We start from the raw sequence: 16,964 nt of genomic DNA, 5'->3' as shown, positions 1-16,964 counted from the left end.
CAGAACAGGGAGGAGAGCGCGGCTGTCGGGTGGGAGCGGCGGCGTGTAGTACTTCAAACCAGCCGCCGGTCCGTGAGCCAATCAGAGCTCGCGGACCGGCAGCCAATCAGGAACCGCGGCTGCCGGTCCGCGAGCTCTGATTGGCTCTCGAACCGGCGGCTGGTTTGAAGTACAACACGCCGCCGCTCCCACCCGACATCCGCGCTCTCCTCCGTGTCCCACCGAAAGGAGCACGGTAATCAGCACGGAGGGGAGAGGGGAGGGGGGAGGGCATCTGTATACCTGGCACTGTGGGGGCATTTGTATACCTGGCACTGTGGGGGCATCTGTATAACTGGCACTGTGAGGGGCATCTGTATACCTGGCACTGTGGGGGGCATTTGTATACCTGGCACTGTGGGGGCATCTGTATAACTGGCACTGTGAGGGGCATCTGTATACCTGGCACTGTGGGGACATCTGTATACCTGGCACTGTGGGGGCATCTGTATACCTGGCACTGTGGGGGCATCTGTATACCTGGCACTGTGAGGGGCATTTGTATACCTGGCACTGTGGGGGGCATTTGTATACCTGGCTTGTATACCTGGCACTGTGGGGGGCATTTGTATACCTGGCTTGTATACCTGGCACTGTGGGGGGCATTTGTATACCTGGCACTGTGGGGGGCATTTGTATACCTGGCACTGTGGGGGCATCTGTATACCTGGCACTGTGGGGGGCATTTGTAAACTTGGCACTGTGGGGGCATCTGTATAACTGGCACTGTGAGGGGCATCTGTATAACTGGCACTGTGAGGGGCATCTGTATAACTGGCACTGTGAGGGGCATCTGTATAACTGGCACTGTGAGGGGCATCTGTATACCTGGCACTGTGAGGGGCATCTGTATACCTGGCACTGTGGGGGGCATTTGTATACCTGGCACTGTGGGGGCATCTGTATAACTGGCACTGTGAGGGGCATCTGTATACCTGGCACTGTGGGGGCATCTGTATACCTGGCACTGTGGGGGCATCTGTATACCTGGCACTGTGGGGACATCTGTATACCTGGCACTGTGAGGGGCATTTGTATACCTGGCACTTTGGGGGCATCTGTATACCTGGCACTGTGGGGACATCTGGACCTGGCACTGTGAGAGGCATTTGTATACCTGGCACTGTGGGGGCATTTGTATACCTGGCACTGTGGGGGCAATTGTGGATCTGGCACCGCACTATTGGGGGCATATGTGTATCACGTCCCGTTTTTACTGGCACACACAATACCTCTAAGGGGCAGACCTACTGGGGGGCAGGGTCATTTTTTAAGTTGAGAATTTTTGTATGGCCCCCGAAGGATTTTATAAATATCCAAATGGCCCTCGGTAGAAAAAAGGTTCCCCACCCCTGACATAAACCCTTCATCTATTTTTCTCAGCTGCAATACAATACAGAGAACAATACAGCAGGGGATTAAGTTATTACGGCAGGGGATTAAGTCCAACTGCCCAATCTCCGTTCATCCTATTAAAGGTCAAGATAAACATGGACCCATCTGTATGCAGCTCCAGGGCGGGAACATTGCTGAAATGGCATCCTGGGGTTGGGGGGAGGGGCCCCTTACCTTCCCCTTGTCAGCGGCCCCGCGAACCGGGAGGATGGCGTGTGTGTGACTGACCTGTTAGAAGAAACCGGAGCCTCTGCTGCAGTGACCCGGCAACCAGGGCACGGGAGTATACAGCGCCGCTGGGGGTGACGGAGCTGCACGCAGAGAAGTCTGTTAAGACTTTTCCTGCTGCAGCCCTGTAGTATTCTAACAAGAATCTTCTGTCTTTTCTTCTTAAATGAAGCTCTGAATAGGCTGCAAGAGGCAGCCCCCTATAAAGTGCCTGCATACTGCATGGCACCAACTTACAAACTGAGCTCCCTGTGCATGGAGGTGGGGTTATAGAGGCGGCGGCGCTGAGCATCTTGGGAACAGTCAAAAGCTTTGAGCCTGTTGGTGCCTCGGATCAAGATCCTACTCTACACCCCGATGTGGAGCCCAGAGTACCACGCAGCAGAAAGGTTTATTTTAGGTTGCTCTGTATTGGACCAATATCAACCCTTCAGGTACACATCACACTTGACCTGGATATCTCTCCTCAGAGACAAAACTCAACTTGTGAAATTTTACATTAAGCCCGAAGCAGACAGTCGCCGCAGCCAGGGAATGATCTACAACACCTACAGCTGTCGAAATCAATAGCTGCAGGTGTTGGAGCGATCAGTTCCCCGCACACTGGCTTAAAGATAGCAGCATCGATAAGGACAATACACACTGCCACAGTAATACATGGGGGAGAAGTGGTCTCAGTGCACATCTACCCCTATCCCTAAGTGTGAAATACAACAGTAACAGAATCACAATACATACAGGGAGATCTCATTATCTACTCACCATTGGTCACACAGTGCTACCACACATTCATCAGCTGAACGGGAAATAACCTGCTTCTCTGGCTCCATATAAATCATAGCCTCACCCTGTAAGAGAAGATGGTTGGATGACTGCACCATGCCAAAGTAATGGAGCATTTACCACATGTACACTTACTGTCAGAAACTCTAAATTATTCTAATATTTATGAATAATTTATAAATTGGTGTAGCACACATGATAAAGTGATGGTACAGAAAAAGCCTGCGGTCCAGCTGTTAGCCACTATTGCAGTAAGAAAGAGTAACAACCAACCCCAAAGATGGAGGATAAGGGATATTTTACAAAATAAACTTTTTCTTTGTTGGTTGTAAAGCTAACTCTTACAAAAAAAAAAACTATAATGTTAAATTATATCTAGTTAAAAAATAAACTGAGTCTAGCAGTTTTCTACAAAAAATGGTTGTATATACTTAAAATAAGAATTTACTTACCGATAATTCTATTTCTCGGAGTCCGTAGTGGATGCTGGGGTTCCTGAAAGGACCAAGGGGAATAGCGGCTCCGCAGGAGACAGGGCACAAAAAGTAAAGCTTTAGGATCAGGTGGTGTGCACTGGCTCCTCCCCCTATGACCCTCCTCCAAGCCTCAGTTAGGTACTGTGCCCGGACGAGCGTACACAATAAGGAAGGATTTATGAATCCCGGGTAAGACTCATACCAGCCACACCAATCACACTGTACAACCTGTGATCTGAACCCAGTTAACAGTATGATAACAGCGGAGCCTCTGAAAAGATGGCTCACAACAATAATAACCCGATTTTTGTAACTATGTACAAGTAATGCAGATAATCCGCACTTGGGATGGGCGCCCAGCATCCACTACGGACTCCGAGAAAATAAGAATTTACTTACCGATAATTCTATTTCTCGGAGTCCGTAGTGGATGCTGGGGTTCCTGAAAGGACCATGGGGAATAGCGGCTCCGCAGGAGACAGGGCACAAAAAGTAAAGCTTTCCGATCAGGTGGTGTGCACTGGCTCCTCCCCCTATGACCCTCCTCCAGACTCCAGTTAGGTACTGTGCCCGGACGAGCGTACACAATAAGGGAGGAATTTTGAATCCCGGGTAAGACTCATACCAGCCACACCAATCACACTGTACAACCTGTGATCTGAACCCAGTTAACAGTATGATAACAGCGGAGCCTCTGAAAAGATGGCTCACAACAACAATAACCCGATTTAGTTAGCAATAACTATGTACAAGTATTGTAGATAATCCGCACTTGGGATGGGCGCCCAGCATCCACTACGGACTCCGAGAAATAGAATTATCGGTAAGTAAATTCTTATTTTCTCTATCGTCCTTGTGGATGCTGGGGTTCCTGAAAGGACCATGGGGATTATACCAAAGCTCCCAAACGGGCGGGAGAGTGCGGATGACTCTGCAGCACCGAATGAGAGAACTCCAGGTCCTCTTTTGCCAGGGTATCAAATTTGTAGAATTTTACAAACGTGTTCTCCCCCGACCACGTAGCTGCTCGGCAAAGTTGTAATGCCGAGACCCCTCGGGCAGCCGCCCAAGATGAGCCCACCTTCCTTGTGGAATGGGCCTTAACAGATTTAGACTGTGGCAGGCCTGCCACAGAATGTGCAAGTTGAATTGTGCTACCAATCCCACGAGCAATCGACTGCTTAGAAGCAGAAGCACCCAGCATTGTTGGGTGCATACAGGATAAACAGCAAGTCAGATTTCCTGACTCCAGCCAACCTGGAAACTATATTTTCAGGGCCCTGATAACATCCAGCAACTTGGAGTCCTCCAAGTCCCTAGTAGCCGCAGGTACCACAATAAGCTGGTTCAGGTGAAACGCTGACACCACCTTAAGGAGAAACTGGGGACGAGTCCGCAGCTTTGCTCTGTCCGAATGGACAATCAGATATGGCTTTGTGAGATAAAGCCGCCAATTCTGACACTCGCCTGGCCGAGGCCAGGACCAACAGCATGGTCATTTTCCATGTGAGATATATCAAATCCACAGATTTGAGTTGTTTAAACCAATGTGATTTTTTAGGAATCCCAAAACTACGTTGAGATCGCCCAGTGCCACTGGAGACATCAAAGGGGCTGTATATGCAGTACTCCCTTAACAACTTCTGGACTTCAGGAACTGAAGCCAATTTCTTTCTGGAAGAAAATCAACAGGCCGAAATTTGAACCTTAATGGACCCAATTTGAGACCCATAGACACTCCTGTTTGCAGGAATTGTAGAAATTAACCTAGTTGAAATTCTTCCGTGGAGCCTTCCTGGACTCACACCCTGGCACATATTTTCACCTAAGTGGTGATAATGTTGTGCGGTCACCTCCTTCCTGGCTCTGACCAGGGTAGGGATGACCTCTTCCGGAATGCCTCTTTCCCTTAGGATCCGGCGTTCACCCGCCTTGGCGTCAACGCAGCTGCGGTAAGTCCCGGAACAGACACGGTTCTTGCCGAATCAAGACCCTTCTTAGTATCTCTTGAAGTTCCGGGAACCAAGTCCTTCTTGGCCAAACCGGAGCCACGAGTATAGTTCTTACTCCTCTCCTTCCTATCATTTTCAATACATTGGGTATGAAAAGCAGAGGATGGAACACATACACCGACTGGTACACCGACGGTGTTACCAGAGCGTCCCAGCTATTGCCTGAGTGTCTCTTGACCTGGCGCTTCAGGTGGGACGCCATCATAACCACCTTTGGTCTTTCCCAACGGTTTACAATCATGTGGAAACTTCCAGATTAAGTTTCCACTTTTCCGGGTGGAATTCATTTATGCTGAGGAAATCTTCCCAGTTGCCCACTCCCGGAATGAACACTGCTGACAGTGTTATCACATGATTTTCCGCCCAGCGAAGAATCCTTGCTGTCATTGCCCTCCTGCTTCTTGTGTCGCCCCGTCTGATAACGTGGGCGACCGCCATGATGATGTCCTACTGGATCAGCACCGGTTGACTTTGAAGCAGGAGTCTTCCTAGGCTCAGAGCATTGTAAATTGCCCTTAGCTCCAGTATATTCATGTGGAGAGAAGTCTCCAGACTTGACCACACTTCCTTGGAAATTTTTTCCCTGTGTGACTACTCCCCAGCCTCTCAGGCTGGTATCCGTGGTCCCCAGAACACAGTCCTGAATGCTGAGTGTGCTGCCCTCTAAAAGATGAGCACTCTGCAGCCCCCACAGAAGAGACACCCTTGTCCTTGGAGACAGGATTATCCGCTGATGCATCTGAAAATGCGATCCGGACCATTCGTCCAGCAAATCCCCTGAGATCTGCCGAATGGAATCGCTTCGTAAGAAGCCACCATTTTTCCCAGGACTCCTGTGCATTGATGCACTGATACTTGGCCTGGTTTTAGGAGGTTTCTGACTAGGTCGAATAACTCCTTGGCTTTTTCCTCCCGGAGGAACACCTTTTTCTGGACTATGCCCAGAATCATTCCTAGGAACAGCAGACGTATCGTCGGAAAACAGCTGTGATTCTTGGAATATTTAGAATCCAGTCGTGCTGTCGTAGAACTACTTTAGATAGTGCTCTTCCGACCTCCAACTGTTCTCTGGAACTTGCCCTTTTCAGGATATCGTCCAAGTAAGGGATAATTTAGATGCCTTTTTTCTTTGAAGAAACATCTTTTCGGCCATTACCTTGGTAAAAGGCCCGGGGTGCCGTGGATAATTCAAACGGCATCGTCTGAAACTGATATTGACAGTTCTGTACCACGAACCAGAGGTACCCTTGTTGAGAAGGGCAAATTTGGACATGGAGGTAATCCTTGATGTCCAGGGACACCATATAGTCCCCTTTTTTCCGGTTCGCTATCACTGCTCTGAGTGACTCCATCTCGATTTGAACCTTTTATGTAAGTGTTCAAAGATTTCAGTTTAGACTATGTCTCACCAAGCCGTCTGGCTTCAGTACCACAATATAGTGTGGAAAAATAATACCCTTTTCCTTGTTGTAGGAGGGGTACTTTGATTATCACCTGCTGGATATACAGCTTGTGAATTGTTTCCAATGCTGCCTCCCTGTCGGAGGGAGCCGTTGGTAAAGCAGACTTCAGAAACCTGCGAGGAGAAGATGTCTCGACTCTCCAATCTGTACCCCTGGGATAATACTTGTACTATCTAGGGGTCAACCTGCGAGTGATCCCACTGCGCGCTGAGACTCTTGAGACTACCCCCCCACCTTGAGTCCGCTTGCACGGCCCCAGCGTCATGCTGAGGACTTGGCAGACGCGGTGGAGGGCTTCTTTTCCTGGGAAGGGGCTGCCTGCTGCAGTCTACTTCCCTTACCTCTATGTCTGGGCAGATATGACTGGCCTTTTGCCTGCATGCCCTCATGGGAAAGGAAGGATTGAGGCTGAAAAGACGGTGTCTTTTTCAGCTGAGATGTAACTTGGGGTAAAAAGGTTGGATTTCCCAGCTGTTGCCGTGGTCCCCAGGTCCGATGGACCGACCCCAACTAACTCCTTCCCTTTATACGGCAATACTTCCATGTGCCGTATGGGATCTGTATCACCTGACCACTGTCGTGTCCATGACATCTTCTGGGTGATATGGACAACGTACTTATCTTGATGCCAGAGAGCAAATATCCCTCTGTGCCTCTCACGTACATATATATAGAATGCATCCTATTAAATGCTCTATATGAATAAAATATTTTCAGTCAGGGAATCCGACCAAGCCAACCCAGCACTGCATCTCCAGGCTGATGGCGATCGCTGGTCGCAGTATAACCACCGTATGTGTGTATATACTTTTTAGGATATCTTTCCAGCTTCCTATCAGCTGGCTCCTTGAGGGCGGCCGTATCTGGAGACGGTAACGCCACTTGATAAGCGTGTGAGCGCCTTATCACCCTAAGGGGTGTTTCCCAACGCGCCCTAATTTCTGGCGGGAAAGGGTATAACGCCAATATTTGCTATCGGGGTAACCCCACGCATCATCACACACTTCATTTTATTTTATCTGATTCAGGAAAAACTACAGGTAGTTTTTTCACTCCCACATAATACCCTTTTTTGTGGTACTTGTAGTATCAGAAATATGCAACACCTCCTTCATTGCCCTTAACGTGTGGCCCTAATGAGAAATACGTTTGTTTATTCACCGTCGACACTGGATTCAGTGTCCGTGTCTGTGTCGACCGACTGAGGTAAATGGGCGTTTTTAACGCCCCTGACGGTGTTTCTGAGACGCCTGGACCGGTACTAATAGTTTGTCGGCCGTCTCACGTCGTCAACCGACCTTGCAGCGTGTTGACATTCTCACGTAATTCCCTAAATAAGCCATCCATTCCGGTGTCGACTCCCTAGAGAGTGACATCACCATTACAGGCAATTTCTCCGCCTCCTCACCAACATCGTCCTCATACATGTCGACACACACGTACAGACACACAGCACACACACCGGGAATGCTCTGACAGAGGACAGGACCCACACTAGCCCTTTGGGGAGACAGAGGGAGAGTTTGCCAGCACACACCAAAACGCTATAATTATATAGGGACAACCTTATATAAGTGTTTTCCCTTATAGCATCTTTATATATATCTCAATATCGCCAAAATCAGTGCCCCCCCTCTCTGTTTTAACCCTGTTTCTGTAGTGCAGTGCAGGGGAGAGCCTGGGAGCCTTCTCTCCAGGCTTTCTGTGAGAGAAAATGGCGCTGTGTGCTGAGGAGATAGGCCCCGCCCCTTTTTCGGCGGGCTCGTCTCCCGCTATTTAGTGAATCTTGGCAGGGGTTAAATATCTCCATATAGCCTCTGGGGGCTATATGTGAGGTATTTTTCGCCAAAAAAGGTTTTCATTTGCCTCCCAGGGCGCCCCCCTCCCAGCGCCCTGCACCCTCAGTGACTGCCGTGTGAAGTGTGCTGAGAGGAAAATGGCGCACAGCTGCAGTGCTGTGCGCTACCTTTAGAAGACTGCAGGAGTCTTCAGCCGCCGATTCTGGACCTCTTCTTACTTCAGCATCTGCAAGGGGGCCGGCGGCGCGGCTCCGGTGACCATCCAGGCTGTACCTGTGATCGTCCCTCTGGAGCTGATGTCCAGTAGCCAAGAAGCCAATCCATCCTGCACGCAGGTGAGTTCACTCCTTCTCCCCTAAGTCCCTCGTTGCAGTGATCCTGTTGCCAGCAGGACTCACTGTAAAATAAAAAACCTAAGCTAAACTTTCTCTAAGCAGCTCTTTAGGAGAGCCACCTAGATTGCACCCTTCTCGGCCGGGCACAAAAATCTAACTGGAGTCTGGAGGAGGGTCATAGGGGGAGGAGCCAGTGCACACCACCTGATCGGAAAGCTTTACTTTTTGTGCCCTGTCTCCTGCGGAGCCGCTATTCCCCATGGTCCTTTCAGGAACCCCAGCATCCACAAGGACGATAGAGAAATAGAATTATCGGTAAGTAAATTCTTATTTTCTCTATCGTCCTAGTGGATGCTGGGGTTCCTGAAAGGACCAAGGGGATTATACCAAAGCTCCCAAACGGGCGGGAGAGTGCGGATGACTCTGCAGCACCGAATGAGAGAACTCCAGGTCCTCCTTAGCCAGGGTATCAAATTTGTAGGATTTTACAAACGTGTTTGCCCCTGACTAAATAGCCGCTCGGCAAAGTTGTAAAGCCGAGACCCCTCGGGCAGCCGCCCAAGATGAGCCCACCTTCCTTGTGGAATGGGCATTTACATATTTTGGCTGTGGCAGGCCTGCCACAGAATGTGCAAGCTGAATTGTATTACACATCCAACTAGCAAAAGTCTGCTTAAAAGCAAGAGCACCCAGTTTGTTGGGTGCATACAGGATAACAGCAAGTCAGTTTTCCTGACTCCAGCCGTCCTGGAACCTATATTTTCAGGGCCCTGACCACATCTAGCAACTTGGAGTCCTCCAAGTCCCTAGTAGGCGCAAGACACCACAATAAGCTGGTTCAGGTGAAACACTGACACCACCTTAGGGAGAGAACTGGGGACGAGTCCGCAGCTCTGCCCTGTCCGAATGGACAAACAGATATTGGGATTTTTGTTTACTTACCGTAAAATCTCTTTCTCAGAGTCCATCTGGGGGACGCTGCGCCGTTACTTGTGGGTTAGAGGTGTGTGGTAGTGGAGTTTGGCACAGAATCTATCTAAAGCTGACTCCTCCCCCCTCTAACCCCTCCCATCTCCTTCCTGCTCAGCCATATTCAGTTAACGTTTAGCCAAGCCAAAGGAGATAGACCAGAATAAAAAAATTAACCAATTAAACCAGACAAACTATGGGAGGGATCGCAGCGTCCCCCAGATGGACTCAGAGAAAGAGATTTTACGGTAAGTAAACAAAAATCCCAATTTCTCTGTCCTCCATCTGGGGGACGCTGCGCCGTTACTTGTGGGATTTCCCAAAGCAAGCTAATGAGAGGAGGGAGACGTTGACGGCATAGCCGTCTTCAATATACGACGCCCAACAGAGGCAGTCTCCAAACCAAAAGTATGAAAACGATAAAACTTTGTGAAAGTATGAACTGACGACCAGGTCGCTGCTCTGCACAGCTGCTCAACAGATGCACCACCGCGAACAGCCCAAGAAGCTCCAACAGCTCTAGTCGAATGAGCCCTAATTGAGTCAGGAACCGAAACATGAGAAGACAGGTAAGCCTGTCTTATGGCCGAAGTTATCCAACGGGCCACAGTATTTTTGGAGGCCGGCCAACCTCGTTTTGGAACATCAATTAAAACCAGTAAGTTATCCGTGCGACGGAATGACTCTGTGCGAGACAAATAGATACGTAAGGCTCGAACCACATCCAGAAGAGCCAAATGAGAGTCCTCCCCAGAAGAAGATGTCGGAGTAAAGGCAGGAAGTACAATGTCCTGATTTAAATGGAATGCTGAAACAACCTTTGGAAGGAAAGAAGGTTTAGTCCGTAGAACCACCCGGTTCTCATGAAACACTAACAAGGGGGGTCTGCAAGAAAGGGCCGCCAACTCAGATACTCGTCTAGCTGAGGCAATAGCCAACAGAAAAACAACTTTCTGTGTCAGATAACGGAGTTCAACTGATTCTAAAGGTTCAAATGGAGAGGTCTGAAGAGCCGTAAGGACCAAGTTTAAATCCCAGGGAGGAACCGGAGGGACAAAAGGTGGTTGAATCCGAAGTACTCCCTGCAGGAATGTTTGAACCTCTGGAATATTTGCTAGTTTCTTCTGAAAAAGAACCGATAAAGCTGAAACCTGACCCTTTAGTGAAGAAAGCTTTAGGCCCTTGTCGAGACCCTCCTGAAGGAAAGAGAGTAGGCGAGGTAGTCTAAACAAATGCGGAGTCAGTCTCCGTTTTTCGCACCATGCAATGTAAATACGCCATATTCTATGGTAAATGCCTGAGGTCACCGGTTTCCTAGCTCGAATCATCGTCTGGACAACCGATCGAGAAAGACCTTTTGCCTTCAAAATCTTGGATTCAAGAGCCAAGCCGTCAAAGCCATCCGATGTAAATCTGGGTGGCGACAAGGTCCTTGAAGAAGCAGATCTGGTCGCAGAGGTAGACGAAAGGGATCTCCGACTACCATACTGCGCAGAAGAGTGTACCACTGTCGACGCGGCCAATCTGGAGTCACTAGAATCACTGCGAGACCCTCTCGCCGAATGCGTTGGAGTAGACGCGGAATCAGTGGGATTGGCGGAAACACATATCCCAGTTGAAACTGCCATGGGGCAGTAAGAGCATCGATCAGGATTGCCTGTGGATCCTGAGTCCTTGCTCCGTAGTGAGGAAGTTTCGCGTTGAGGCGAGACGCCATCAGGTCTATGTCTGGCATTCCCCATCGATCCACTAGAGAGAGAAACACTTCCTGATGAAGTTCCCATTCCCCCGGATGAATCGTGTGACGACTCAAAAAGTCTGCTTCCCAGTTTTCGACTCCTGGAATGTGGATCGCGGAGATCACCGGAACCCAGCGTTCCGCCCACGCGAGGATCTGAGCGACCTCTCTCATTGTGGACCAACTGCGAGTTCCTCCCTGTTTGTTGATGTAAGCCACTGCGGTGGCATTGTCGGACTGCACCCGAACTGGTTGACCCTGCACCATGGTTTGAATGCGAATGAGTGCATACCGAATCGCCCTTAGTTCCAGAATGTTGATTTGCAATTTTGACTCCTGATTGCTCCAGCGTCCCTGGAAGTGATGAGTCTGGAAAACTGCCCCCCAACCACTGAGGCTTGCGTCCGTGGTGACCATCATCCAAGACCATATTGTGAACGGTGCACCCTTTTTCAAATTGTGACTGTGAAGCCACCAGTGAAGAGACTGACGAGTCTTTATCGACAAGCGGATCAACTGCAATTCGAGCCGAGGTTCCGTCCGAGTCCAACAGTTGAGAATCTGCGTTTGAAGAGGACGGGCATGAAATCTGGCATATGGAACTGCCTCGAAGGAGGATACCATTTTGCCCAACACCTGCATACATCTGAGGACCGACACTACTGGTAAGTGTAACAGGGTTCGGATTCTCGACTGCAGATCCTGAATCTTGTCCGCAGGAAGAAACACCTTCTGGCTGTTGGTGTCGAATAAAAGTCCCAGAAAAATCATCTTCTGAGAAGGGAGTAGAGATGACTTTGGAAAGTTGATTATCCACCCGAACGACTGTAGAGTCTCCATTGTTAACTGCAGGTTCTGAGTGAGAATCTCCGCTGACGGTGCCTTGACCAACAGGTCGTCCAAATATGGAGTGATGTTGACCCTTTGGCAACGAAGAACTGCGACTACATGGCCTAAGACCTTTGTAAAAACTCGGGGAGCCGTAGAAAGACCAAAGGGAAGAGCTTGAAACTGAAAATGCTCCGGCCCGATTGCAAATCTCAGCAGAGACTGATGTCCTATCCAAATCGGGACATGTAAGTAGGCGTCTTTTATGTCTATTGAAGCCAAATATTCCCCTGGCTCCATGGCGGCGATAATTGAGCGAATGGATTCCATCTTGAATTTTTGGGTTGAGAGATACGGGTTGAGAGCCTTCAGATTCAGAATGGGCCGAAACGAACCATCCGGCTTGTCCACAAGAAAAAGACCTGAGTAAAACCCCCGCCCCCTTTGATGAGAGGGAACCGGAATGATTACTCCATTTTGTAAGAGGGTTGTGATTGCCTGAAGAAGAGCTTGCCGTCTGGAGGGATCGTCTGGGAGAGGTGTTATGAATAGTCGGGTTGGGACCGTCTCTTCGAAATCCAACATATATCCTCTGGAAATGACCCCCATTACCCACCGATCCGGTTTCGATAGGAGCCACACTTCCCTGAACTGAAGTAACCGGGCCCCGACCTTCATTGATCCCTCCAGGGGACCTGAGACGTCATGCCTCAGGTTTGTCGGCAGGCTTACTGGCCGGTCTGCGAATAGCCTGAGATCCTCTTCCTCTGAAAGAGCCCCTTCTTGGGAATCTGGAGGAAGCACGAAAGGATTGGAAGTTACCTCTGCCCTGCGTACGAAAGGACCGAAACCTTGTAGGTTTTGGTTTGTGAGGTGCAGATGGAAGGAAAGGGCTCTTTCCTCCAGTAGAATCTGAAATAATCTTCTTTAACTCTGATCCAAAAAGGAACTCACCTTCAAAAGGCACAGCCGTCAATGTTTGCTTTGAGTCAGAATCAGCATTCCAAACTCTAAGCCACAAAGAGCGTCTTGCAGATACTGTCAAGGCTGAAACCCGGGTCTGTAGCGCAACCGAATCCAACAAGGCTTCACCCACATAAGTGAGTGCCTCCGAAATCTGTTCCGCTACGTGAATGGCTTCCGACGGATCATCCGACTGCATTCCCGATACCACCTGTGCAAGCCATTCATCCACGGCCTTAAGTACCCAGGCACTCGCCAGTACTGGACGGAGAGAAACACCTGATAAAGAAAACATAGATTTTAGTAATGCTTCAATCTTTCTATCGGTAGCGTCTTTTAAGGTCACAGACTGTACCGACGGAATAACCGTAGCTTTTGCTAGATGTGAAATAGGAGCATCTACCTTAGGGGCCGTCTCCCAAAATTTCGTATCCTCCTCTGTAAAAGGATATAGAAATTTTAACTTTTTAGGCGCCTGAAAACGAGAATCCGGTTTAAGCCAGGGTTCTTTTAAAATATCCGCAAAGTGAGAATAAGAAGGGAAGGCCGTAACCTGTCTCTTTTGTCGTTTGAAGAAGGGGGAAGGAGTTTCCTCTACCACCGTGTCCTGAATATTAAGAGTCTGACGAATGGCTTCTATTAACAATCTAACACCTGAACTAGTAGAAGGTTCCTCATCTTCCCAAGCCGAAACTTCATCCCATTCAGGATCTACCTCCCCCTCCTCCAATGGAGATGCCAGGGTGTCCGCCTCCTCACCTGGAAACGCTATAGCGGGTAACGGCTGCGATCGCTTAGTAGCAGTCGAACTGCTGGCAGCATTTACAAACTTATTCAAAGATTGAGTTAAATCAGTGAGGCACCTTCCCATATTTTGGGCCCATAAAGGCTCCACCTGAGTCCGAGCAGATTCAGTCTCCCTAGATTGACGCAAATCTGAAATGGCGTCCACCATGTTTTTAACCCATGGGGGCATCGGCTGATCTGCGGAACCTCCCTGCTGATCTGTCACTGATGCACCAGAGCATGAAGCACATAAGGTACCTGCGTCAGAACTACCTTTAGCCAGCTTTGAGCCACACTGAGAGCAGGAAAAATAAACTACCGAGGCCGTTTTTCCCTTTGTAGGTCTGTCCGGTTTACTAGTCACTTTTTCCATTCTGAAGGTATACACTAAAATAAAATCACCCTAAACCTTCTGACTAATGAGCTGTGTTAACAATCTACATTTAGGATAGAGTGGGACCTAATCCAGGATAACTGAGTGCAAGTCAGAGACTCTCCTTATTAGTGGATTCCAATATGGCCTGTAATCCCCCCCTTGATCAGCCCCCTCTATACTTGCGGTTATGTTAAAATTCTCCCCCTGGCAGGCTCCGTGTGTGAAGCGCACAGCGTCCCCCTGTCTTTCCGTGCAGAAGAAGATGGCGTCAGGCAGATTGGCGCGGGCAGAGCAGGGCGGGAAGCCGTCCCTGCACTGCTGACGTAACCCCCGCGCTGAAACCGGAAGTTCGGGCCGCCGCGCGCCGCTACTCACAGCGTCCGCGGCGGCTTCTAGCTGGTCCCGGGAGGTCAGAAGACTCTCCCGGACCAGTCTGCCATCTGTCCCCACAACCCTCCAGGTCTCTCACTGCGGTTGTAGGGGAGAAATCTCCGGCGCTGCTCCCGCTGGGGGGGGGGGGGGCTCGGCTGGCGTGAATATTTAAATAAATGAATGAAATAAATGAAATAAATGAAATAAATGGGGACAGCCCAATACTGTCGGTGACAGATTGTGGCTGTCCGGTACCTTTCTTCTGTCGTCGTTAATGTACAAAGGCCCCAGTGACCCAGGTATGGTGGCCTTTCTAGACAGCATCCTCGAGTGGAATATTAGTCCACTCCATCAATACCTGTCACCCGTAAACAGGGACTAGGCATCCTGTAAACAACAAACAAAAAAAAACAAAAAATCTAGGAGAAATAAAAACTGTGTCTGTACTCCACAGGCACAAAATAAAAACTGAATATGGCTGAGCAGGAAGGAGATGGGAGGGGTTAGAGGGGGGAGGAGTCAGCTTTAGATAGATTCTGTGCCAAACTCCACTACCACACACCTCTAACCCACAAGTAACGGCGCAGCGTCCCCCAGATGGAGGACAGAGAAATGGGCTTTTTTGAGAAAAAAAAACCACCAATTTGACACTCGCCTGGTCCAGGCCAGGTCCAAGAGCATGTTCACTTTTCATGTGAGATGCTTCAAATCCACAGATTTGACTGGTTTTAAACCAATGTGTTTTGAGGAATCCCAGAACTACGTTGAGATCCCACAGTGCCACTGGAGGCACAAAAGGGGGTTGTATATGCAATACTCCCTTGACAAACTTCTGGACTTCAGGAACTGAAGCCACTTCTTTCTGGAAGAAAAATCGACAGGGCCGAAATTTGAACCTTAATGGACCCCAATTTGAGGCCCATAGACACTCCAGTTTGCAAGAAATGCAGGAATCGACCGAGTTGAAACTTCTTCGTGGGGCCTTCCTGGCCTCACACCACGCAACATATTTTCGCCACATGTGGTGATAATGTTGTGTGGTCACCTCCTTTCTGGCTTTGACCAGGGTAGGAATGACCTCTTCCTGAATGCCTTTTCCCTTAGGATCCGGCGTTCCACCGCCATGCCGTCAAACGCAGCTGCGGTAAGTCTTGGAACAGACATGGTACTTGCTGAAACAAGTCCCTTCTTAGCGGCAGAGGCCATAAGTCCTCTGTGAGCATCTCTTGAAGTTCCGGGTACCAAGTCCTTCTTGGTCAATCCGGAGCCATGAGTATAGTTCTTACTCCTCTACGTCTTATAATTCTCAGTACCTTAGGTATGAAAAGCAGAGGATGGAACACATACACCGACTGGTACACCCACGGTGTTACCAGAACGTCCACAGCTATTGCCTGAGGGTCTCTTAACCTGGCGCAATACCTGTCCCGTTTTTTTTCCAGACGGGACGCCATCATGTCCACCTTTGGTAATTCCCAACGGTTTACAATTATGTGGAAAACTTCCCCATGAAGTTCCCACTCTGCCGGGTGGAGGTCGTGCCTACTGAGGAAGTCTGCTTCCCAGTTTCCATTCCCGGAATGAAACACTGCTGACAGTGCTATCACATGATTTTTTTCAGCATCTGCAAGGGGGCCGGCGGCGAGGCTCCGGTGACCATCCAGGCTGTACCTGTGATCGTCCCTCTGGAGCTAATGTCCAGTAGCCAAGAAGCCAATCCATCCTGCACGCAGGTGAGTTCACTTCTTCTCCCCTAAGTCCCTCGTTGCAGTGATCCTGTTGCCAGCAGGACTCACTGTAAAATAAAAAACCTAAGCTAAACTTTTCTAAGCAGCTCTTTAGGAGAGCCACCTAGATTGCACCCTTCTCGGCCGGGCACAAAAATCTAACTGGGGCTTGGAGGAGGGTCATAGGGGGAGGAGCCAGTGCACACCACCTGATCCTAAAGCTTTACTTTTTGTGCCCTGTCTCCTGCGGAGCCGCTATTCCCCTTGGTCCTTTCAGGAACCCCAGCATCCACTAGGACGATAGAGAAACAGGATTTGGAATGCCTAAACCCACAGCATAGGAGTTAATTTTCTATAAATGTATATTATTTTCTACAAATGTATATAATTAAAGCCATTTAGCAAAGCATAATTAGATTTTTCGTCAGCCCAGGTATAACGTACAGTGCATTTTGTTCTTTTACAGCGCATTTCGCAGCTGCAGTAGGGTATGTTTGTGGCAGGCTGCGGAAGATTGTGGTCAGCAACATCCTTTGCCAGCAGCCTGCTCTGGTCATGGGATGGTCTCTGGCAGTTAGTGCCAGGTACTCGTGTCGTGTAATCAGGTTGAGATTAGCTCCAAACCACACGCGCATATTGGAGGTAAGTGAAGCTGGTTTAGTAGCTGCAATTCAT

General features: G+C 49.2%; 1 protein-coding gene across 1 annotated transcript in view; it reads right to left on the bottom strand.

Annotated features, from left to right (window-relative positions):
- The window catches only part of LARS1 (leucyl-tRNA synthetase 1), a 211,236-nt gene that overhangs the window by 72,353 nt on the left and 121,919 nt on the right, over window positions 1-16,964 (bottom strand). The window contains exon 16 of the mRNA XM_063928113.1: window positions 2,425-2,510. Coding sequence (XP_063784183.1) covers window positions 2,425-2,510 — 86 coding nt within the window. The remainder of the gene's footprint in view (window positions 1-2,424; window positions 2,511-16,964) is intronic.

The sequence above is a fragment of the Pseudophryne corroboree genome, chromosome 6, assembly GCF_028390025.1.
Source record: "Pseudophryne corroboree isolate aPseCor3 chromosome 6, aPseCor3.hap2, whole genome shotgun sequence".
In the NCBI taxonomy this organism is placed as follows: domain Eukaryota; kingdom Metazoa; phylum Chordata; class Amphibia; order Anura; family Myobatrachidae; genus Pseudophryne; species Pseudophryne corroboree.
The sequence above is the reverse complement of the archived record's forward strand: the minus strand, read 5'-3'. Positions and strand labels throughout refer to the sequence as shown.